The following is a 26193-nucleotide window of genomic DNA, read 5'->3' as shown; positions in this document are numbered from 1 at the left end:
CAAAACTAGGGATAGTTCAGAGGGTCAGGAAATCTTCCTCCTGCTTCTTATTAAAAAGAAAAAAAAGCCCTGAAGATTTACAGTTTGAAGAAACATCATTCCCCCACATACATCCAGCTTCTCAAAGGCACAAGAGCCAACTTTGAGCTTTCCTAGAAATAAACATGAAGCGATATCCCACTGTAATCACCACAGAAATACTGGGTCAGCTTGTCAGCCAGTGGAAATTGGTGTAAAGCCACTGAACTAAAAGAAGCCATGCTGATTTACACTAGCTCGGAGAGCAAGGCACGGCTTCTAAAGCAGCCGCCTGATTTTGGTATGTGACAGACTGTTTTCTTTTAATTTCCTCTGATAAAAAAAGATACTGTATGAAATAATAATCTGTTCCTTTTTAGTATCACCTTTCGAGTATGTATGGGATTGCTAGAGGAAGATGACCTGTAATTCCATCCCAATTAAATGCTGAAAGTCAGCAGTTCACAATTCTTTCACTGGTGAATTTTTTTAACCATCCCAGTTCCCAGAGGACCTATTCCCTGCGTCATTATCAACTTTTTTAAATTGAAAGTATTATGAAGGCAATTTCCTGCCACCAGTGACTTTCACATCACTTTCTCAGGGCCCTGCAGCCTGAGAACAACCACTATGACTAAATCTATCAGCAATGGAGGATCACACGGAGCGACCTGAATTACAAAAAACCAAAATGCTGAAAGAAATGTTCTATAAGAAATGGTTTTCCTTTACTTACTGCTGATGGTTTAAAAGGTTGTTGGGGACCACCGTGTTTCAGGTGCACTCCTGCTGTCACCAGTCTCCAGCGAGGCTGTAAGAAGACGTGTGTACTGGGTGGGATGGATCTGTAAGACCAAGAGGGCATATTTCTGACTTAAAATTGAACTATGAAATCCGACACAACGGTGGATATAGTGAACAGAACCAAGAGCACAAGAAAACGCAGAAATGTTGTAAGAGCTCAGATTTCGTTTGCACTTCTGAAGAGGAAACCAGAGCAGGGTTTCCCAGCTTTGTTCCTGGAGGGCTGCTCGTGGGATTGAGGACCAGGCTGGGTGCTGTGCAGTGAAGTCATCTGCAATGCAGCACCTTTGCTTTCAGTTTGTGTTAAGTAAAAATCTCTTCCAGAGCTGATATAGAGGCTGCAAATAACCTGTGGCTGCACTGTGGGAAGCCAGGGCCAGAGTTTCTGCATATTCGTAGTAAGATATGCAGCGAGCCCTAGAAATAATCTGACTTACTTTTCAGGTGCTTTGGCAGGGATACAATTGCACTGACAATCTGGCCCCAATTTGCCAGTGTTGAATATCTTGAAATGTGTCATTGACGCTGTCAAATGCACAGAGGAAATAACGTTTCCTTCCAGTCTGTTTTACTTACTGTGTGTTAGTTGTAGCTGTACTTGACCGAGAGTAAAAGTGGCAGCAGAAGTGTGATTTGCGGTTGGTAGTACCCCTTTAAATAAAGCCCAGAGTGCAGATTTCTGCATTTCCTCCTTTATTTGGCTGTTCCCAGAGATTGCTGCTGGTCCTTATTCTCAGTATTGCCAGAGATATCTCTATTACACAGCTTGGAAAACAAGCAGAAGGTCGGACGGGTTCTTTATGCTTGCAGTCTTTCTCTATTTTACTCCTCCGGCTGCAATTGATAGACCCAGCGGTGTGGAACAAACATTGCTCCCGTAATTAACTGCTGCCTGTTAGATCTGCAGGTAACATGCAGCTCTGGGGTTGTAGAGGAGCTTTGGTGGCAAACCAGAAGTGCACGTAACAGAGAAACAGATAGGTGACGTACAGACACGTGCCATTTTCTCTTGTAGGTCGCCTCGTTGAAAGTATTGATGTGCGTATTGGGGATCTCCAGTTAAGAAATGGAGTTAGACCCTGCCAGTTGCATTTACAGTATTTTGCTAATCTATTCTTTGAGACACCACAAGTAGCGTATTTCATTGTGCTGCTTTATTGATCGAAGGAAAGATTCAATTTGACAGCAGTTTCAGAAAAGCCTTCAAGTTGTCCAAGATGTGGTAGAATTATTAACTACCCTAAGCTGACATATGGTAATTTAGCGTTTAATGTTTGCCCTGACATGCTGAGGAGTCATCATGCCAAGCTACCAGCTGATGCCCAGAAGTTTATGAGTACATAAATAATAGCTGAAATAGTTTTCTGGAGCCATCTTTAGATTTAAACATCCAGCCTTTGATTCGTTGCATGTTATAGTTAAACTTTCTTTGGCAGGGTGGCGGGGGCTGGAACCCTGCTGCACTACCCACTACAGTTGGAATAAATTAATAGGATTTTGCAGCTTTTTGCAGCTGTATTTGTACAACTTCATCTTGAAATAATTTTAATTTCTGTGCCTAGACTTATAATTTTTTCAAGCATGTTACACAGTTGGCTGTACATAATTATGTCTTACAGCCATAAGCACTGACAATCTGCTTACCTAAACTATTCTGCTCTAAACTTGTCATTTAACTGATGGTGAAGGAATTGCATGTAATTCACCAGATCAGAAATTAAAGTACCAATTAATAATACTGAAAAAAAGTTAAACAAGAAATTCAGTAAGTCTGTCAGACTATGTGCAATTATAAAGTCAGTCGAGCACTAGCATCCCACATCAGACTGGACTCCACCATCCTTGTTAGCCAAGTCCACCAAGCTGTGCATTCCCGCAGAAAATCTGTGCGAGTGGTTCGCACCTTGCCCCTATTTGTGGAAGTGCTGGGAAAGGCAAATGGCATCAGCAAATTAATGTGTCCCCCCCGTAAATTATTAGTAATGGGAACGCTTCTCATTGTGAGCCTCTTGAGATCCTGGGAAGTAACTGCTCTTTGGAGCATTAATGAAGCTCCAGGCTACCTTGCGGTGCGTTTCACCTGCGGTGCGCAGGAGCCGCACGTGCTGGCACACTCGAGCACAGCCCCTCTAACTGCCTGTGCAGTATTTGGGTGTACTTGCATGAGTACATCTGCAGACACCCGTTCAGGAGCAGGGCTGCTGAGCCGCTTGTTCTGACGTCTGTTTTTTGCACCTCCTGCAAACAGAACTACCTACGTGAACGTGGTCGTTGTTATTGGGGTTTTTGGAGGGTGGGAAGCTTGTGGTTGTGTCTGTGCTTGAGACTTTTGAGGACTGTTACTGGCTTTGGGGAGTTGAATTCAAAAACAGAATGTGCCATAAATGGAAGCGAGGTGTAAAAAGGCTCTAGAACTTGTCAGATATGACGGGGTGTTTTGGTTGGGGTTGGTGGGTTTTTTTAATACATGGCGCCATGTCCTCAAGCAAGCCTGTCTGCCTCTTGTATTAAAAGCGTGTGGACAGGAAGCACATCAGTAAGTCATATGAATAAGTCCAACGTGAATTCAAGTCAAAGTAAGTAGGGGTCTCAGATCTAACCCACACAGAAGTACAGTTAATGAAAGAGAAAAACTTGCCAAAAATTCAGCCCTGTGAATTCGTTCCAAATGAGCAGAGTTCAGCTAGGTTTGAAATTTTCTAGAAGGCAATCTCCCGTCCCTAATGCGCGAAGCAGATTTGCAGAAACGCTGGGGGTGTGAGTCTGCAGACTCCCACGCCAGAGGGAAAGGTACCTTTGAAAAGCGAGGCCCGAGCGCAGGAGCCGCAGCTGCCGAGGGGACCCTTAGCAAAGCCACGGAGCTGCAGAAAGATGCAGCAGCACGGCTGGGACGGAGGAGAGCTGCCCGGGAGAGGGGTGTGGGAGGCTCGACACTCGTAGGTGGCGGGGAGCGCGGCTGGCACGCACGTGGCATAGCTGGTCTGCAGCATTTTTGCACGGGTGGTTGGCGCACGGTGTACGTAGCTGTACACGCGCACACCAAACGTGTACGTGTGGGCACGGCGCTGGATCGTGCAGCGCAGGCTGGGGTGCACGTGCCTGACTTCTACCTGTTTGCTGTTACCTTGCCGGATTTTCCTGACCGCAGGCTTCTCGCGGTGTCTTGCTCAGCAGTTGCTTAAAGGAAAAATGCAGCGCTCTGATGTGCTGCTTAGCTGCTGTTAACTGTTGCAGAAGGAAGCATATGTATCCGTCCACGGGCAGAATTTGGCCATCAGGGAAAAGTTAGAGACAATCCAATATTTTGTCTGCATAACATATGAGAATGAGTCCTAGGACCAAAGTCATCTCACGCTGGCTTTGTTCAGTGCACAATAAATCATCAAATCATAGAATATTTCAAGTTGGAAGGGACCTATAAGGATCATTGAGTCTAGACCCGCACTGATGCCCATTAGCATTGCTCCTGTAGTGCATAAGGAGAACTTCATTTTCTGCTTCCTGACAGTTGGTGTTTCCCTTTACTGACCATTGAAATAACTTCTGTATACACTGTGCCATGTAATCTGCCCTACAGAGCAAATGAATGAGTTTGCTTTTCCTATAATTAAACTTATTAGAGAGACTTTGAGAACTGCAGAGCTTTAAATCCTGCTCTGCAAGCATCCCAAAGTAGTGTCTCAAACATGAGCCTCAGCAGATTTTGTTCTCCCAAAATATACACACTAGAGGGTTTTATTGTTGTTTCCTATTGTTAGCTATTTGCAGACAGGTCCAAAAGCTTAATTTTATGCTGAGACTAGCATTGCAATCATGCCACAGCACCACTTCTCCATGATCAGTAATATCTGTAGATGTCTTGCAAAATGTGAATTCAATGCATGGCTATATATGGTTGGGAAAGCCAGAGCTCATTACAAAAGCAAAGGTTATACTAATACCAGTTACATCCCTTGAGTCTGGGGAAAAACTCCCTTTATGAGGACACAGGTGTGTTTGTGCCCCACTGAATGTTTTTTCCCTGTGTCCAAGTTCACTGTCCTACTGAGAGGAATGCTGCTTGTGGTAAATTGCTGCCTGTCGTTGTACAAAGATCATTCTTCACTTGTTCTTCTGCTGTGCAGCTTAATTTTTAAACGCCATGGACCAGATTTTCAGCTGAAATAAATTAGCATGCCTCTGTTTGAAGCCAGTGAGTCTACACTGATTTATACTAGCTGAGGGCTTCGGTCATTAGTTACAGTGGTCAAGTTACTCCTGCGTAGGTCAGTATTTGCTACCCTTGTTTATCCTCTGCACTGAGCACTCAGGTTTCCTGCTTAGTTTTACCCAGAAAGGTGCTGGATTCTCTTCACCAGGCTGGCTTTGTGGCAGACCTGACATAAGGTTTCAGGACAGACACACTTCAAAAAGAAATGAGGACAAAGTCCCACTGCCGTGATTTTTCTTGACTTAGTCTTCATTTAGGCATAGCCATAGCAGGCAGCAGTAGGGTCAGCTGCAGGAAGGCGCTGCAGGATGGTACCCTATGGAAGGATAGCAGTGTGTAGCCCTTCTTAAATAGATAATGAAGGATAATCTTCTCTTGCCTGTCATGACTCCTCCAGCACAGGAATAAGAACAGTGTGTTTTGAACTCTCAGAGGTCTTTTCTTTGACCTTTTGTCATCGAGCATCCTCTACAGCAGAGGAGGGCTTGTGCATCTGGTTCAAATCCCAGTTAGTTAATATCAGTCACTTGCTTCATGCACAGTATGAACCAACCTCACTTCTTCAGAGCCAAAATTCACCCGATAGCAGCACATGCAACTCCACTGGGATGCCTTCAGTCACTACACTGAAGAATCTGCTCTCTTGTAAGAGAGATAAGAGAAAGAGTAGTAAAAACAAGTCTTGTTGCTTCTGCTATCAGCGTTCTGGCAGTGATAAGACATTGGTCACGTGGTGGTATTCTGCTGATCCATAATAATCTTCTCTTCCCATCAGAGCCGCTCTCCTCCCTCTCACTCACCTTGCTAGAGTCTGAAGCGTTTCCTCAGTGGAGTACTCAAAAACTGAACCAGCTGCAAAAGGCCTGAAGAAAGGCACATGTCGCTTCAGAAATCACTCTGCCGTATCAATTACCATTAGATGTGGAAGATCCATTAGCATTGGCCAGTTCCTGATACAGGCGCATTAGCTTCTTGACCTTCATAATAGCGAGTAATGAAAATTGCTTAATTATTTAATCATGAAGACTATGCAACAAATTGCGATTTACTGAGTTTTCACTGGTAAAAGACGGAGACCTGGCAGGGCTGCCATTGTCTTAGCTGCTGTCAGTCCTGAGTCACTACTCGGAAGCTTCGGCCCAACTGGAGAGTTAGGCAGAGAGCGGACTGGCCCCACAAATCCTGCAGACCTCAGTCTTGCAGTGTCCGGACAACTCCTGCTAAAACATAAATTCTTTGCTGTTTCAGCAGGTAGGAAAGCAAAGTTAAAATGCAGCAGATCCTGAGCCTGGTTGCAGTGTTGCGCACCAAGTGTTCTGTGCTTGTAGCATCTCATCTGATCAAGTATGAAATTCGGTTTCCTAGGCGAAGCGATTGTTATTTTGCTTTTATCCCAAGCAGAATAATGGAAGTTTTGAATTGGACCGTGAGTCTGACAAGTTCATTTTCATCCCATACTTATGCATGGGGTCACACATAGTTGTTGGCCAGAATCGCAGGCAGAAATTCTTCTCTCCCACTGCATTACGGTCTCCTTATTGAGCCTGATTTATATTCTCCTGTTCTCCATCTGCTCAATGTTAACATTTTCATCCAGGCAGAGATGAAAAACCCTGGTAAACAATTCAAAAAAAACTGGAAGGGAGAGAGGGAGTGAAGACTATCAAAGCTACCAATGGGCATAGGGGAAGCTCGGGAGAAATGTATCCCCGTGGATGTAATTGGCCTGAAGGGAGCTGCTGCGTTGGAGAACAGCCCTTGGACAGAGGGAGCCGCGTGAAAGCCAAAGGACCTGTGAAACGCTGGAAGCTTTCAGCAACTGAACATTTGGTGAAGCGCCTTAGCCAAGCGCTCGCAGGGTCAGTGCAGAGGAAGCAAACTCCTCCTGGTAAGAAGCAGGCGAGCTGATGGGGAACAGGTTCCTCTGCAGGCAGCAGAGCGCGAGCCGGGCATGCGTGAGAGGTTCTTCTCTTTTGGGTTCAAACATTTTACGGCTTCATTTCTTTCTCTAATGCAGGCTGCACCATCACTTAGATCAATAACTTCAATGACAGCTTTAATCTCTCTGACATACTAGTTTTACTCTGTTTTATCATCAAAATAAATACATTATAAATCACTTTGCAGATATTTCAACTGGCGCAGAGGAAGATTTCACCTGACATGAGAGACATCCAGCCATTGGGACAAAGGGAATGTTTTTACAATTTGGCTCTGGATTTGTATTTTAAAGAAGAGGAAGAAACTTAAGCTCTTGCGTAGTAGTAACGATAGTAGCTAAATGTTGTTTGTAACTGCAGGAAGAATGGCATTCATCACAGTGAATCTCAACCATGTAAAAATTAGGCATCTAGTGTAAGCGCAGTCCTTGTTTCTCTCTCTACAATATGTGGAAAGAAATTCCACTTCTTCCAGGAAATTTGATGTGTACTTAAGCGTTCAAGACAGGAGAATGAATTTTGACCTGGAAAGGCTTCCTTGTCTTCCGTTTATCTGGCTATCTTAGACCAGATACAAAGTTTTTAGAAAGTTATGTATGAGTTGAAACCAGTCCCAACTGAGGGAAGAAAGAAATCCACAATTACAAGTGTACATTTCCATCGTTTCTTTCTTTGCCAATAGAGATCTTTTCCTACTTAAACCTTGTTTGCAAATAGCACCGCCATGGGAAACTTAGCTCAATTGATGGTCATTTTGTCCCAGAGTGGATAAAGACTTTCAGGCTGCTATTAAGCGCAATGTTGTAGTTAGTGGAAGTATTCCTTTTATTCAAACATGATAGCTGCCCTTGCCATGTCAAAGCATCCTCTTTGCAAGGCGCAGAATAGATGGTTTTCTCTGAAGACAGCTGAAGTGTTTTAGAGGATCTCCTGTTTTCTTTTTTCCTTTCTTTCTGGGAAGTAGCTTGGGATCATTGGCAAGTGTGATAAAAGGGGACAGAAGTTAATAAATATCACCTTAACCTGGTTGGGTCTCCAAATCTGTCTTAATTTTTCGCTGTCTGACTTTTGCATCTATTTATTGAAACCATATGTGATTCTTTAAGCAGCACAGAGTAATTTGTTTGGAAATACAGGGCTAGAGATGTGTCTCTTTACTGGCTTCTAAAACAACTGTGAAATAAGAGTTAAGAACTTTTATACAAATGAGTCTTAAACATATTGCAGATTCAGTTAAAAATAAATAAGTCCTTAGCAAGGATTTCGATAAGCAGTAAGAGTAGCTGAATTAAAATATTTCCACTAAAATTAATGAGCCAATCCTGGAATGCTTAGACTGACTCTTAAGTGTGCTCTTTTAAAGACTTTGAATATGTTTGCCTGTCTGAATTTCTATGGAGCATTTTGAATGCATGACAGATTATAGTCTTCAATTATTTTAATTTGGTTTTCTTAATGGGCAAAATAGCTAAGAGCTTAATAATAAAAGACACTTATTGCTTATCATTTACATTATTTTATGTGTTCATTAATAATTATAATGGGTTATATAAAACAAAAAAATCAAGTCTAAGTCTCCCCAGGTCATGTTAGTGCAAATGTTCCGTAGTATTCTATGGGAGATTTGGGAAACTAAGTATTTTTTGAAGGGCAGCCTTAACTCCATACATTATAGAGTAAGTTGGAGAATTTGAAAGGAAATTTATTTTCTAGTTTGCTCTGTGGATAGAAAATGCAACAGAGTATAAGGAGGCTGCTTTGCTTTCTCTAGATACATTCCCAGGCACTTACATATACCATCACACAGTGACAGGCAGAACCCAGACCACGTACGGCTCGGTGAAATCCTCTGAATAGAGTTTGTTGGGTACAGGAATACTGTTGTTACAGTCCCGTCTTCTCTTCTGTAGGCTCAGTAGTCCTTGTTTGTTCAGCCTTTGCTTACACACTCCGTTTCCTAGGCTTCCAGGCATTTCCTTTACTGATATCTAAACAATCTCCATTGGGCCACTTTTTTCTGGCAATGTCATGCTCCAAAAACTGTGTAATTTATGGACTCACTGGTGTCCTTCAATCTGCTGACCATACAGCTTTCCATAGTCTGCATTGCCTCTGCTCCTGGCACAGGAGAGTTATGGGGATCTGTGGTGGTTCTTGTCATCTGCTAGGATGAGAGAGCTTGTAAATTCAAAACCCCGCAGCGAGAAATGGAAGTGCTAAGAGCACAAGAAGGATATGGATCAACAGGAGCAAAACAGAGTGATAAAATCTGGTACCTCAGAGGAGCTCATCAACTGAAATTTTGCTTACCAGTAAAACTTGCGGGAACAGTTTAGCTACCCAGTAAATCCTGATGGAGATGCACGAACCCTAAGATTTTATCTGTAAAAGCAGGACACAGTCCTGTGTCACAAGCACAGGCTGCTTTTCAAGCCTGTCGAAATGTGACATTGCTACAAAGGAGAAAGCCAGCTCTGAAGGGCTTAGCCCTGTATTATCTCAAGACTTGCAATGTTCATTTTCACACATTTTAGTTACTTTATCAGAACCTGCGGTGGAAAATACCCATCTGTGAAATCGCACCGATTTCTCCTGTTCCTGGGATTACTCTATAGAAATGAGAGCTAAGTTAGACTCTTGGCATTTTGGTTCTGAGTTGCAAATATTGACTGGAGCCCTTGCTCTCCGTTTTGGATGGTGCATCAATGCTTCGAGCTCAGACCCCTCCGCAGCCCCCCGCTCCGCTGTTGGGCTGCAAGGCCGCCGTGTCCTTGCTCGCCACAGCCAAGCGGAGGTCTGGCAATGCGAGTTCGGTGCCCAGCTCTGCTGCAGGTTCCCTCTGTGGCTTTGGTAGCCAGTCCCACAGTTCCCAGATGGTCCATTTGTATCTGTCAGCATAGGTGAGGATACTCGCCATCCCAGGGTTCCTGCCGGGAAAATTTCACCTGTGTTCATGAGATAGGATAGGATCAGGGGACCACATCTACCACCGTAAATTGCCTTTTGATCTGGGGCATTTTCCCTCATCAGCGTAACAATTCACTCCAAGCTCCATCCCAGAGGGGTTTTTTAGAGAATAAAAGCTGCTTTACGAGCAAATTCCTCTTACGACAGTCATCAGCCGTCATCATTCATCCTGCTCACATCATCATACACGGTGCTGTACGGTGCTTGGCGCTGGAGAAGCTCAAAGCTCCAAGGGTTCTCTGAGTAAAAAATGTATAAATGCAGCTAAGGAAAACTGTCCTTCTGCCATCTGTTCTGTAACCCAGAACGCTGCATACCTCTTGACTGCATTATAAAAGGAAAGATAAATGAAAAAAAATTCATGTGTATGTTCTCCAATCTGAAGATTATCACGCGGATATGTTACCATCTTCTCACTTTCCAGGCATAAATGAAGGAAAAAGCAACTCTCTCCTGAGCCAGTAAATTCCCCCAACCAGTAATTTTTTCTCCTGATCTAGTGAGCTCCTTGGGAATAGAGGGGGGTTTTATTCTTATTATTATTATGGTAAACTGCTCCAGGAACGGTTTCAACAAAAGAAGTAAACCTTACATTGTATTCAGATAATGTTCTTAACTTCTCAACAAGATTTACTAAATTGCACCCTGGGAATTATGCAAATGAAACCTTTGGTCAAAATGTTACAGGATTACTGAAAAAAAAATTTTTTTTTTAAATCTCATTAAGAGTGCTAAAATTACATGTTCCAATATAAAAAGCATGTGCCTTTGTGCGATGAATATCTCCCTGGTAGTAATACATACTATGCTTCATTGTCAATGGTCTTTGCAACTTTCAGTGACAAGTGCTACTTCTTACATGATTTTTTCTGAACATTTCACATCCTTGTATTCTTACTGGAAACGGAATTAAGTACAGGTAACAGGCAAACCATTGTAGTATGATGCAATTAACAACAAATAATGAGTCATTGCTGAATATTTGCAACGTACTTCCCCCATCTTTGTTTTGCTCAAAGCAGTATAATTAGCTCATGGATTTTTCTTAGTATAATTGGGCAAGTTGTGTGGGTCTTATGATATATTTCATCTCCTAGATCTGCAATGATTTACATACAGACAGCTTAGACCCTATTAATGCTAATAAAAGTGCTGCAAGGACATCCTATAGCATACACTTTATTAAACTGTACATAGCTTTCTTAGAGAGCTTCTGTTTATCTGCATTTCCTGAAAATAAAATATAGTGCCTTTAGCACTGAATATTTAAATCCAGCCTCCTTTTCCCTGTTTCTGTCTCTCTCTATGCATTTCTAATGCTTCTATCACAATGGGATCTGGGTACTATATGCAACAGGAAATAGAGCAGAAAAATGTCCGCAAAGAACTAACAGATTCTGTTATTCTGTGATTCAGGTTAAAATTGCTTCCATTTTAGTTACTTGGAGAGAGACTCATTTGCTGTTTGGTGCCATAGTTGAGCCAGGCTGGGGCTGGGCCTGGGGAGACCCTCCCAGCTCCTGTATTTCAGTGACCAAAAAGGCAGGGAAAGTGCAGATACCTTGGGTTTGGTCTTTTTTTTTTCCTTCCACCTTTGTAAAGGATGAAGGGCTGGTTTTATCATGACACGTTTTAGGTCTTTCGGAGCTGTGCAAACACATGTTAATAGAGACAGACACACAACCATTCATCCCACATTACGCTTTTTAATTTCTAAGGTGGAAACCTGATGCTGGCCCAAAGCTAGAGGTCCAGTGGTGGCTTCCTACATTTTCACTTACCTGAAGCCTAGCTACAAATGTGTACATAGGGGGTTAGAGCTTGAACTCCCTGACTTGAGCTATACATTTTGCACAGACAGTCACGTAAATTCAATTTTCAGCCCTTTCCGCCTGGCAGGGTGAAAGCTAACGTTCTGAAAATGGGGACTGTGGACTTCAGTTCTTGAACTGGTGAGTTGGTTGCCATCATTAAAACCCCGGTTGTGCAAGCAAAGCTTGATTTTAATATGCTCTTTTTCACCCATAGATTTGCTAATGAAAATTGGGTTCATGCCTGTCTGCTTGAGTCCCTATTACAGATACCCACTGGGCCCACAAAAACCTGCATAAACAGTTGTGTGCAGCATGAGGGCACTTTCACAATGTCCCCAGTACCTCTTTTAAGTGATTATACCAGTGTAAGTCCAATCAGTTTTCCTTGGTACTAATAGCCTAAACAAGCAGTGAATCCTGTAGAGAAAAGACAGATGAAACTGTCTCTCTTCCTTGACCTTCAGCTCCAGAAGCGTAGGTGCAGCACGAATCAATCCTGGCAGTGTCTAGTAATAACTGACATTATTAGCCGTTAACGGGAGCAGACTATTTGGTGGAGGCAGTACAAAGAAAACAGTGTACAAACTTGGTAATGATCTGGACAAAGGCATCAAAGGAGATTCTCAGGGCCAGGGGATCTGATATTATTCTGCACCGACACGTTCAGCATCTTGTCAGCCTCCCGTGTCAGGAGAGGAAGAAATAGCGGTAGGTCACATGCGGGAGGAGTGCGAGAGCAGCCCACAGCCCCGTCCCAATTCCTTTGCTTGACAAGTGAAGCCTCCTTTTCCCTTGGGAAACCACCTTCGCTCCCCAAATTGGGGCTCTTTCGGGGGGCGCAGGGGCCTCCCACATCCCACTGAGCCCACTCAGGCTCCTCTGAGCATGCCGCTGCCGTAGCAGAGATGCTAACGTGCACTCGGCTACGAGGTTTCTATTATCTTCCCGCTGCTTTGTTGTATTCGTAGACCTGTTAGGGAAAAATTTATGCACGTCGCTTTTACACTGCCAAGACAGTTTGTGATGGTGCAGGGGGTGGTAATTTATTTGTACCTTGCACTTTCTTTCAGGAATAGTCACGCTGTTGCAAGGATTTCTTTCAGCATTTGATCAGAAAATTAAATTTGGGTTTAAAGAGATAGTCAGGGTTGCTAGGACAACATACTAACCTCCCTTTTTTATTTTCTCAGCTCTGTATCCAAGGTTCATGTAATTTGTCATGCTGTATTCAGTTTGTGTTGTTCTCAAGGTATGGGAGGGAAGGGGTTTCAAAAGCAATGTGCCAAACATGCTTTTCCTCAACAAATAGTCAAATGAAATGGTAACAACCCACCGGGCATTCCCAGCCTTGCCTTGTTGAGCCAGCAGGGTTGGACAAAGAGGGAGCAAGCAGCCCTGTTCTTCAAATTTCATGGGAGTATTTGTGTGCACAGTCACAGGGACTGAGAACATGATGTGGGAGCTTGCAGACAGCGTTTTCAGAAGTGATTAATGGCTGGGAGACTCTGGGTATAGCTGAACAATTTGGACACTTTACGGAGCCTAGGGTTTTAATAACACGTAAACAGCAATTTTTGTGCATATAGATTCTTCCACATCTAAGGCAAAAAGTCAGAATTTCAATGATTCCTAAAGAATTATCATGAATAAAAGAGAAAAATAGCTGAAAATATGTGGAATATGCTTTTCCTGGCTTTTCCCCAAACCTTTGGCGTACAGCTCCCTTGTCAAAATTGACAGCAGTATTACATTCATGCAGCTTTCAGGCTCAGATCTTTAAAGTTGTTTAAACATCTATATGGCTTTTGTCCAAAACTTATCGATTGCTGTCTTTGTTATTTCATCCAGATTCGTTCTGATAAAGACAAAGAGATCCATATCAGATACAGCATCACTGGAGTGGGAGCCGACCAGCCGCCGATGGAAGTCTTCAGCATTGACCCTGTATCTGGCAGGATGTATGTGACTCGCCCGATGGACAGAGAAGAAAGAGCTTCCTACCACGTAAGCATAAAACATTTGGAGTTTTATCTCGGTTCGCAAGCTCAAAGCAAAACCGGACCAGAAATGCTGGCTTCAAGAAGGAACATGCAGCTTTGAGAAGACATGGGGTTTTGCTCAAAATCGGAGCCTGATTCACAGTTTGGATGGGCTCCCTGTGTCAGCAGAGACCTGAGGAGCTGACTGCACAGAGGTGCTCAGGCTTAACTAACACTGTGAGTCTCAGTCTCGCTCTGCCGGAGCAATTGTTTTTGTATACGGAGATGCTGGCTTTGTTTCTGCTTTCCTTTAGTGTAACCTGCCCTTGCTAAATCAGCCAAACCAATGCAAAGCGGCATTAAACTGATGTCCTTTTCAGACACAAAGTCAGAGTCATTTGTTTAAAGTGGTGCAACTTCACGCTGCTTATTAAATCCATGCAAATTTATGTGTGGACTGAACCCCCCAAAACCATGAGAAGCCAATCGCTACATTAGCACGTATTGGGAAATTACTAATTTAAGAATCATTACTGCAGCTAAACATGCAATAATTGTTATAGTCATTTTTCATTTTAAATCACTAGGAGATGTTCAGGCAGTATGATGGGGGTGTGTCAGATAGGTTTTTAAATATGCAGATAGGCTAATATTAAATATGAGGAAATAATTATGATTAATTACACTCAAAAGTGTATCCTAGTTCATAAAATGCTCTACCTGCAGAATGCTTAGAGTGTAATTGGCCGTTATGTTTTGATATAAATCCTAGCCCCTATATTGCATAGTGTAATTGCACAGCCGATATAGTCCCACAAATTGCTAAAAAAATGGGTTGCACCTTGCATGATAGCCCTGCAAAATTTCAAACACTTTCTGTGTCTGTGCTTTAGTTCTCTCCTGGAGTGGTTGTGAAAGGTTGTTTCATGGATTGCTTTGTATCAGCATTAGCCACATCTATCGGCATCGTAATAGCCGTTCCCAGGGATGCTGTAATGTCAGTGAAACGGTACGGGTCACTTCCACTGACACCGTATTCCTAACTGCGCCGTCGGAGATGCACATTCTGTCAGCTTTATGAGGTATCCAGTTAACCATGTTGACACAGCTTCTGGACTGGGGTGGAAGGATAAAGAAAATAGATTACCTCTTTAGTTGGGTGGAAAAAGAGATTTCCCCTGGGTACAAGAAGATCTGAAGGAAAATTATTTTATCCTCTGTGAACAAGAACAATTATTTTGTTTGTTGTGCCTAGGAAAATATGAACAGAGGTTGTTTTGAAAAAGGAATATTTGAGATACAGTATGTGTCATCTCAGCATCGTTGATATTGTTTCAGCAGTGCCAGGTTATTATAACAGTGTAGACAATAATACAATACACAAGTTAACACTTTTGATGGAGCCACTGTGATGTCTACTATCAGACACTCTCAGTCAAAAAACGTAAGATGAAAAAGATTTTGTCCTCCATAACAACAAATCATGTGCCTCCTAATAACGAACTTAACCTACTGGTTACAGTGAATTCAGTAAACTGAATCCTCACCTTGGCAAAGGTGACTGGATAAGTCTGCCTCATCTGTACTGCAGGATTTCCAGCCTTTTCTGTTCCTTACGGAAACCTTGAACTAGTGACATCCATATGTAAATAAGCATATTCACCCTCTGAAGGTTACAGGAAGATGTAGTTTATAGAGAGTGAATAACTGATAAGTATGTTATGAGACCTGTCGTGGTTTAACCCCAGCCAGCAACTAAGCACCACGCAGCTGCTCACTCACTCCCCCCCATCCAGTGGGATGGGGGAGAAAATCAGGAAAAGAAGTAAAACTCCTGGGTTGAGATAAGAACAGTTTAATTGAACAGAAAAGAAGAAACTAATAATGATAATGATAACACTAATAAAATGACAACAGTAGTAATAAAAGGATTGAAATGTACAAATGATGCACAGGGCAATTGCTCACCACCCGCCGACCGACACCCAGCCAGTCCCCGAGCAACGATTCCCTGCCCCCCCACTTCCCAGTTCCTAAACTAGATGGGACGTCCCATGGTATGGAATACACTGTTGGCCAGTTTGGGTCAGGTGCCCTGGCTGGGCATGAGAAGCTGAAAAATCCTTGACTCTAGTCTAAACACTACTGAGCAACAACTGCAAACATCAGTGTTATCAACATTCTTCACATACTGAACTCAAAACATAGCACTGTACCAGCTATTAGGAAGACAGTTAACTCTATCCCAGCTGAAACCAGGACAGACCTTATAGACAGGAATAGTGAGTGAGAGAAAATCTTTGTTAGCAGAACACTTGAAGGTGATGGAGAACATTTTAAGTCATGGCTGTAAACAACCTTTAGATCCTTCAGCCTTAGTAGCAATGGATTGATGATTTATAGAACCATCAAATTGTTCTTTTACAAAGCATTTATAAATACACCATGCACAAAGCAATGACCCAGACACTAGTGCAGAAACTTGCAGTAGGAACGGACAGTCCTAGAAACTGGAAAAAATTAGGCTGGCTTCCAGAAAGAAGATACAGTCCAAAGTCTTGGCTCTTGCAGGTTGTGGAGAAGCCAATGAATTTGTGCCACTTCATATAGCTGAGTCTCTAATTGAAAGGAAAGGCAGACTTGGAGCCAGGCTTATACCGCGTACTGGAAGAACAGTGCCGTGAGGTCTAGGCTTGGATCTGAGCCGTAGAGCTTGGCCATCTTTAAATGGGTTTGACATCTGCTGTAGAGTTTTCTTAAGCTCGGATTAGTAGCTTAACTCTTCCGCTGGGGTAAAGGATGTTGGGGGAGCTGCAAGGCACCATCCCTGGTCCCTTTTACCCAGTAGGACATGGGCATCTTACCCGATACAGGCTTGCTGCTCTGGCTGAAGACGGGTGCATTTATACAGCTTCAGCTTTTCTGCAGTCCTAAGCAGAATGAAGTCTTTTCAGCATCTCTGTCACTGTCGAGTGTTGTCCTTGCTGTTTTCATTCCCAGGTAATCTAAAAACTAATTATAAAAAAAAAAATAATAATTTGCAAGTGTTTGTGAGGCTACATATGAAGAGTTCTGTTTCATTAACTCCCACATTTTCAACACATATTTTCTTATGCATAATTATCTGTATCGCTTCAGGACTACCATTTTTAAAATACTAGTGTTTTAACTCTCCCCGCATTTAGCAAGCCATTTGTCTGATGAAACCTACCTTTTTCCCTAAGGTGAAACAGATTTTTTCTAATTAGATCGGGAGTTCTGTAGCAGAACTTCCCCTGTTTTCAAGATCATTCTTGAACTCTTAGGGAGGATCATTCCGAGCTTGAGGTACGCAGAGATGTATTTGCCTCTGGGACTCACAGTGTCTGCCCAGGTGCAGTGTGTGCTAGCATTCCTGCATTAACCTCCCAGCACAACTGGCAGTGGTAGCGATCGCAAGTTCAGCTGTATTTTGGCCTCATCTGTTTTCCCGTCTGCACTACAAACCAGAGTACAAACTCTCCAGGGACCTTGCAGACATCCCAGACGCAGAGTCAGCTGCAAATATGAGCAGAGAAAAATGAGAAGGGCTTTGCAGCCACTTAACCAATACCACGTTGTGGTGCAGAACTGCACGTCTTGCACTGAGTGATGCTGTGGGAGCTGCTCCAGTGTCTTTAGTGCCCGTGTCTGGGGACGCAGCCTCGGGACACACTCCCAGCACAAGCACGAGCTCATTCCCCCCATCTTGCTGCCGTTTCACTGCAGCAGGCGTGTGTTGTTGCATCTCCCTTTGTAGTCAGCCCTTAATGTTTATTGCATGCCAAATAAGTTTCAGCAGGTAGTAATATTTAACATGCATGAGTCCTCTTGGCCTTATTTAACTGCATTCCCAAAGTCCCGTTTGTACTGCTGACAGCATTAGTGAATCTGAATGTCTCTTCTCATCCAGACACCAGTTTCATATCAAGCTGAAGTTAGGCCTGGCAAGTACAAGGGATAGTAAATTGGCAGGTTAGTTTTCCAAGACGTTTTTCAAGCTCTGTTTTCAAAAGACATCAACATAAACGTGTCAGTAAGTAGTCATTGCTTATGATACTCAAGTAATGTGCATTAGGGGGAAACTTTGAAGCAAGTCCTAATCCAGTCCCAGACGCTTGTATGCTTTCAGCATCAGACTGATGAAATACCGTCTCAGAAATGGCTAAAGCAGAACAGGTGGGTTATAGTCTGAGGAGGAGTTGTTTGAAGTGCAAGGAGACAAAAAAGTTTACTAGAAATTAAGGGATACAAGATCTAATTCCAGTATTTTGAACCAAGTTCTAGTGAGTAATGCCAGCCATTTGTGTCACAATACTCTAATTTGAACTTTTAATCACAATTAAGAGCACACAAATTAGGCATGACATTGTATGCTTATTGCTTAAAGACTCTGTCACTGATTGATAATGTATATTTGTATTAGTAGTATTAGTGCATAAGTAATATTCATATTTAACACAATTCACTGTGTTGACTTTGACTAACTACCTTCAGATACCACCAGCCTCCAGTGTAATCAATAATCATGATACTGAATCATTTGTATGCCAACAGCTACATTTACACTGGAAACTGTCAGTAGAAAAACCTCAGAGACCCATGGTAGCTGCTGCTGAATATGATAGCAATGATTGTCATACTTTTAAACAATATTTGTTAAAGAATATCGAGCCAGCTTCTTGGCTGGTGTACAGCAGAGCGATACACCGGCTAGAGATTAGCCAGCTACCTGTATTAATTTTTCAGAATCCTCTGCAAGGTATTTCATTTGATTTTATTTATTCCTTCTCTACTCCTGTCACGTTCTACCATCAAACCAACTGTATAAATGTTTCTTAACTGTATCTCCAGCTAGCCACCAGCTTCCATTTGAATACTCGTGCATGACCGGTGTTTGGCGTGTGTCCTGTGGCCCAGGTTGTGCTCACCGGCCTTTTGACTGGTGGTTTTTCCAACTCTAAATGACGCGTGTGTCTGACAGAGCGCAGCCATCACCGTTTGTGCCTTGCCCAGTGCCGCAAAGTCCTCACACGCACCTGCTTTTCATCCCACCCATCGCTCTACCACCAAAACACCCACTTGGTCACAGGTGGGAGCAGATGGCAGGCTGAGCCGTGGAGCCCCACGTTAGACTCAAACTGTGCCTCGCACAGATGAGCCCTGTCTCAGGATCTGACCAACGACTCCAAAACCGAGCGTGTTGTCCTGCTTGAGGATGCCTCATTAATACAAAGAGTAGGGTAGGAGAACAAGGGAGAAGATGAATTAAGGAAGGGAAATGTAGTATCTGATCTAGCTTGGAGATGCAGCTAGTTTCCCGGTGGACAGATTGCCCCACTGGAGTCCCTCCTTCCTTTGCTCTCTCTGCTGGGAATGGTCTCTAATGAGGAATGGTCTCTAACGAGGAATGGTCTCTAATGAGGAAAAGCTCCCACTGAGCTAAGCTGAGATTCAGCCCTCTGGCTCAGGCCTCTCTTCTCCCGCTGCTGCGGCTGGCACTGACCACAGAGGAGCAACGTGTTGTGGAAGGATATGGAGGCGTTGGCACATGAGAATTGTTAAAAGAATGCAAATAGAGAAAATTCATGCACGCAGGCACAAGAGGAAAAAGAAAAGTTCACTGGAGTCACGCAAAAAAGGAGCAGGAGAGAGAAGCGGGGCGTGCAGAAAGGGCAGCAGTAACAACTGCATTAGAGGGCAGAAGAAGAGCAGCTAGGGACACCCAGACACCAGCACAATCCAGGGTGCAAAGGCACAGGGTCTGCTGCCGCGCTGGGCTTGGGGAGCTGGTGCCATCCTCCTGGCTGTCCGAAAGCCATTAGTCAGGGCACCAGTGCCCGCACCAGTGCCTGTGTCCCCGGGCACTGTCCTCCCACCCATAACTCAGCCTGGGTGCTGGTGCTGGGCTCGGGGCAGAGGTGACACCTGTGCATGTCACCGCAGGTTTGATGAGATTCCTGCAGCCTTGCTTATTGAATCTTTTTTTCCTTGAGTGCAGGCAGTAACACCTTTGTGGGTACATGTGCTTGGTGAGTGCAACAAGCAGATAGACGTGCATTGCTGAGAAATCCCTTACTCCTGGAGATTTCAAACAAAAGCTATCAAATGTAATTAAAAATTTGCAGGGGGAGAGTCAGATCTGAAGGGGAAGATACCGGCTTTGCTCTCTGCTTTATCTCTGAATGGAACCATTTCCGCTGCTGGAAATGCAGCAAGAGAGAGCCCAGTGCTGCCGCAGTTTGAAGATAATAACTTTAATTTTAGCTCCGAATTACTTTTTTTCAAAGGCAGTCTGACCTCTGACTGGTAAAGTTATTGAATTGCTACATCTGACGTGATGAAGGATAGCTCAACAGGTGGGAGTCAAAGCAGTTTGTATGCAGGCAAGAAATGCAGATATTAAGAGCATTACAAGTCATGAAATACAAATGGTACATCCTGTATTGAAAACAAAGCCGGACTTCTTCAGTCTTTAAAGAAAAACTGCTGCTTAACTTCCTTTAAAAAAAATGTTTTTCTCCTAGCTCATTTCACATGGCAGTTTGTTCTCTTTGCTTGCTTGAATGTTAATCCAGCCCATCCTAATAGCGTTGCAGTTTCTTTTGTTGAGCTCTGGATTTCTGAACACCATACATGAAGGAGAAAGTTGCATCAATCACAGCACAGCGAGAGCGAAAGACGGAAACCAGTGCTAATGCAATTAGCACATTTATTTGTCATGCATCAGAGGAGCTAGAGACCTCCTTGGCACAGGAGCTCCAACTCCCGGCAGCAGCCCGACGGCCCAGGGAGCTGCCGGGAAGGACCAGAGGCCTCAATCTCTCGGAAGGCACGAGCTGGTGTGTCCCCTGTCCGTCAGCCCCGCTCTTCCAGCCAGCCCTTGTACCAAGCTAGCATCCTCTGAAGCCTTCATTCTTCATCCCGCCAGCCTTGTGGGATATCACACAGCCATCCTGAGCGCCCTCCCCGATTTTCGTGGCGGTGTGGAGGTTCAGCGATGCTCACAGGTGCTGAAATGAAGAGAGATGACAAATGAAATCTGCAGCGCCCGCACCCAGGCGATGCCTTTCCGCTGCCCAGCCATCGTCAGGGGCCGTGCAGCCCTTCCCTCGCTTGTCTGGTTTTTTTTCTGAAGCCGACATCGGCAGCTCCATTCAGCGCACACGCCATTTAGAGTAGCCATCTGTTCCCTTTAATGAGAAAGCTATCCATTTTTTTCACCTGATTACTGATTGTTCCAGACTATTGTTGATTGCTTTGTTTTATTAATTACTCATTTTGACATGCTGTATCTGTCCCTTTTGTTCAGAAAACAGATGCTCTTGTTTTCGAGCATTATTACTGATGGTTACTGCTAATAAGATAAAGCCGCAGTTCCACTTTGACTGAGGACTTAACACTGTGGCTCTGGTTATTGTAATGTTTCATCACTGGATATTTTAGTCAAGCCTGAGAAAAATATTTCATTTGTAGTGCCACAGGGGCTCCCATCGTTTGAAGGAAAGGGACTTTTTTATGGGTTTTGGTGCATTAGAGCAGTGGGGTCAGTAGCTGTTGCTGTTCCTAGAGACCACGATTAAACAAAGAATAAACAATACTAATGTCATTCTGAAATCTCTTCACCTAGTAATCCCTGTTACTGTGGGTATGAAAGGCTGCAGGTTCCCGTAAGAAACCTCTCGAGTCAAACTCATTTCCTCACCGTGTTTGGAACTAAGCAAATTTTGCTTTTCAGATTGTCAGACAGGGTTCACCACGTCTTAAAAATTAAAATATAGTGCTCTATTAGCAGTGAAGGAGATAGCATCACTACACCACAGTTAAAGTGTTTCCACTGACAATTGCTGTTTCAAAATACTATTTCAATATTATGTTAAGCCTTGAAAAACTGTCTGTGTGTAGAGTCTAGATGGAAACCACGTCACTGCAATCTGCTGGAATTAGATACCCGCTCAGTTCAATTTTGAGAAAGTATTTATGAGGTGAAGTCAATTCTTACAAAACATAGTCTCTCATTCTGCAACAAATCCAATTGCTGATATTATGCTTTCATTGTGCTTATTCCCAGCTCCGGGCTCATGCGGTGGATATGAATGGAAACAAGGTGGAGAATCCTATTGACCTTTACATCTATGTGATTGATATGAATGACAACAGACCGGAGTTTATAAACCAAGTCTATAATGGATCTGTTGATGAAGGCTCTAAACCAGGTACAGTTGAAAAAAAGTCTTGAAGTTATCACAGGCTTTCAAACATTAATCTGGCATGGTGGTTTTGCCTCTTCTTGAAATAGCGGGAATGTAGGAAGGGTTTGCCGTTGCTGGCTTTTCGTTGAAGACTGATGGAGGTGGGAACAGTCTAGCTGGTATCTCTTTCTCTGGATGCAGAGAAAGCACAGACTTGGGTTAGAGGGAACCTGGATCCTGGTGGTCCCTTCCTAGATGTGAAATTTGCAAAAGCAGCAGTTTTGTAGAGTAATGCTCTGTATTGCCATTCTCATACGCTCATTACACGTGTACAGGGCTGTTATTCTAACCGCAGAGTACTGAAAGCCAACCCAGCCGTGGTCTTTCACTGACCCTGTGCCTGAAACGCTGAATATCTGCCTCCTTATATATCCAGTCATTTGCAAAGTCAATACCTGGCACCCAGTCAGACTCCAAAGAGGTCTGTGTCCCAAAGTGTGAAGAAAATACTTTCTTATTTTGGGGCCTGATGCAAACATACTGAAGTGGGAATATTCCCACTGAAATTGCTGGCTCATCCTCCGTCCCCGTGGACTTTTCTTACAGAGGTTGAAACGGGGAAAAACCCAAAGCAGAATTTCAGAAAATTTATGGCTGAAAAATTAGTGAGGGTGTAAGCTGCACATGGAATACAAGTGATGATTTTTATGTGAACATGTTTATATGCTTGGAAAAATACAGTTATAAGGGTCTTTAATGCTTTCTTTTCAACTGTGTTGTTGATTTAAGTGTGGCGTAACCCTGCAGTTTCCAACGTGGTAGCAGGGTTAGTTTAGCCTATTGCTGAGCATAACTAATATGAGTGTATTCATTCTTTGAACATAAATTATCCTGTGAAAACTGTCACCAGTACAATTGGAAGTCTCCCGAAATCGGAGGGAGATTTTTCCCAGACAAATTTTATCCTCAGTTGTTTGCCAGCTCAGGGGTTAAATACCGCGTGACTTTGTTTCGTGTCAGCAAACATTTATCATGGCTTCTCCGCTGCCTGAGGTGTCATAGGGAAGTCTCCGGTGGCCACTACTTTGAACAAGGTGATTCACAGTCGTGATTGATTGTCTTTCGGCATTGTGAGGAATGGGCTGCTGCGGTGACACGTAGTGGGGACAGAACGTGACGTTCTTTTTGAGGAAAGAATAGGTACAGCTCCCTTCCTGATATGCTTTGGGTGGTGACATACCTGCTTCAAAGTGCTGATCCAGTCCTGCTCGGCAGAGGGGACGCCAGAAGTCCCTGAGCTGATGGCTCTAATGACATCTTCCCAGAGGATTTTCCGGCTTTCGTTTGAAGGCCACTTTGGGGCATATCAAGGTTTGAAGATTGATACAACATTTCCATGGCAAATCAGATTTCTTACGTCTTATTCTAGGACAGATCAATATTCAAAGTGCTCCCGAATGTTTTAACTAGCTCTGCTCATTTGTGTGAAAGAAGCAGTAAATTGCATCCTCTTCTTGTCTGAAATCCAGATAAGCCTTTGAGCTATTAAATCAGAATAGGTTAACTTTGCCTACAAAATACTTGTGCCTCTGCTTCTACCAGTGATTTTTGGTATTCTGTATCCCAGGCTGGAGTGCTTGCCTTTAAGGCAGGTAGGTAGAAAGCAATCTGGTTTTATTCAAAAGCAATTACATTTGTCTTTGATGTATTTGGGTGGGGGTTTTTTCCCCTCTTTCCTGTTTAATCGGTATTCTTTTAAAGGTTTATATTAGTATTGAATTTCTGTTCTTTGCTTTTGTAGAACCTCCTGGGAATTTGGGTATCTGGGGCCCTCATTCCATGTACTTGGCAATAAACATGATGTTGTGTCTTTGAGAAAGTGAAAGAGAGGTCATAGAGTTACTGTGGATTTCTGCATGCTCCTCCTTTGCCTCAAAGTTATGTATCTCTGTTTTGTGTAGAGACAAGTCTAGATAATGTATTTAGCTAAGCATAGATCTTGCAGAGATTTGGAAACTTTTTTATAGTTCAAGATGCTTCAGAATTTTATAACAAGTAAGGAGGTACCACACCAGCCGTTGCAAGAGAAAAAATATGTGGCCAGAATTCATGATTATTTGTGGCAGTGGTCGACAAATGAAAGGCATTGCATATTTTTAGAGGTAACAGCAAAATGTGTTCAGTATTGATTCAACAGTAAGTTACACACGTATATGCATCTATAACTATATATATGCATATGTGTGTATATCCATGTATAAAGTACAGATTTGCTTCAAGCAAACTAAGAAATCTTATTATATGTTACAGGAGTTCAACATTCATTTTCCACTGTTCGTTGCTATTGAACTACGCCTGAGGACTGAAAATGCTTCCCTGGATATCCCATACAATTGTTATTTCTCACATCTTCCATATGCCTGTTTATAACGGCTGTGATTAAAAATGCAGTATTACTCGATTGCCACAGTATCTGCAATGTTCTTAATAATTTTGCACACCTCTTATGAGAAAAGTAGCTAGAGTATTAGAGTACCACAGATAAATGCTGACTTTGAGGGCAGCTAGTGTGAGCATGCCAGTGACTGTTTGAAGTCAGTCGGAATTTTGCCCAGATTTAAAAAAAAAAAAAAGGGACATATGGAGTTCAAGCTCTACTCATGGAAATTTTGCAGAGCAAGACCGTCAAAAATATGCTGTTGAGCACAGAGTGAGCAGGGCGCGGTGACCTTGAGCTGCAAGGAAAGCCCCTGTAAGGCTTAGCAGGATCATTAGAGCAGATCCCATTCAAAGGGAACGGGAAAGGGCCCTGCGGTGCCGTCACAGCACGCCCTGGGCTACGGGGCAAAGCGAAGGCGTCGGGGGCACCGCCAAGTGCAGCGTGGTCCCCTCTTAGCAGCCGGGATGCGGGGAGCTGGAAGAGAGCGCCGGGCCTCATCCCGGACCCTGTAGGACAGCTGCAAATTGTGCCTGGACCTGGCAGGGGACGGAGGGTGGACAAGTAAGATGTGACCTACTGAATCGACGGTGAATAAGGCAAAAGGAGGTAGAGCAAACCGAGAAAATGGGAACGCAGAAAGAACGCGTACTCCAACCTGTGGCACGGTGTGATACCGCTGGGCACTTAGCCTCCCACAGAAGCAGCAAGTTTGCCTTTAGCCTAAAATACAAATATCCTTCCAAGAGGATTGGCCAAGAGCTGGAAGAATTGGCAGCAATGTGAAGAGACTCATCAGAGACAGCCTGATGGGGTTTCAGTGAAGGGGCTTCCCAGACTGCAGAGCACTCAGACTGCCTGGGTTTCCAAGGAGCGTGCTCTCTGCGGTGTGCAAGTCACCTTGAAGCAACCCTTGACAGGAATAGAAAAGAAATCATCAAGTATTATTAATTATAATAGGTTGTTGTTGCTGGTTAAGATTATAACAACTTAATTGAAATAGTGTTTTACACCGTAGCATAGTGTTCTTGAAATCAGGAGCTCGTTCTTGGTGGAGTAAAGTTCTCTGTAGCATGAACACGTGTCACAGCCTGGCCCTTCCACATCCTCAAATGTGTGATGGCTCTTAAACTGAATTGCATTTCTTTTTCCTTTTCCGATATTCTCTGGAAAACATTTTAATGCATTTCTAGCTTATCTAGCCTAGGGTCACGCAGCTGGACAATTTTAATGTGTAAATGCAGGCCCTTCCAAAAATGCAGAACAGGAATAGTGATGCGGGATTTTCTTTTCCAGGGGACCATCTTTCTTCCTTACTCTCCCCCTCCACGAGTTGTTCTGATTTAACACACCACTGTTTGAAAGTGTATCTTAGAAGAGTGTGTTTTACTCATACTGAATAATGTTCTGCTGCTTCGAACTTTGCCTCTATATGAAGAACACAGCCAAGTTTTAAAAATGCAGCTGCAAGCTCGAGCTGAAATTCCCCTGGTCCCTCTGGCAGCCTTAATCAGCAAAGTTCTCCTGGAGCTGCAGAAGTTACCTTTCAAGTGCTGATAAAGTGGGACGGGTTGCACAGCTTCGCTGCCCAACACCACCTGCCCTGCGAGAATTCTGCTGCCCTTTCAAAGCCCACGTCTCTGAGCCACACCGTGCAAGCTCCACCGCCTCACGGCAGAAAGGAGCTGGGGTTTGCGGTGGGTTTTTCCCCCTGTACAACACCAATTACTGCCTGCCACGAGCCCAGCCCCTGCACTCGTACCGCTGGGCTTGCAGCATCCCAGGGGTGTCCTGGGGGAGTGCTGTTTCAAAAG

The 26193-nt window shown here is 43.6% G+C and overlaps 1 protein-coding gene across 1 annotated transcript in view; it reads left to right on the top strand.

Annotated features, from left to right (window-relative positions):
• The window catches only part of CDH4 (cadherin 4), a 468099-nt gene that overhangs the window by 346479 nt on the left and 95427 nt on the right, over positions 1-26193 (top strand). Inside the window, exons 5-6 of the mRNA XM_069804048.1 lie at positions 13602-13757; positions 21822-21966. Coding sequence (XP_069660149.1) covers positions 13602-13757; positions 21822-21966 — 301 coding nt within the window. The remainder of the gene's footprint in view (positions 1-13601; positions 13758-21821; positions 21967-26193) is intronic.

The sequence above is a fragment of the Haliaeetus albicilla genome, chromosome 2, assembly GCF_947461875.1.
Source record: "Haliaeetus albicilla chromosome 2, bHalAlb1.1, whole genome shotgun sequence".
In the NCBI taxonomy this organism is placed as follows: Eukaryota; Metazoa; Chordata; class Aves; order Accipitriformes; family Accipitridae; genus Haliaeetus; species Haliaeetus albicilla.
Note: the sequence above shows the minus strand (reverse complement) of the source record. Positions and strands in the feature narration are given on the sequence as shown.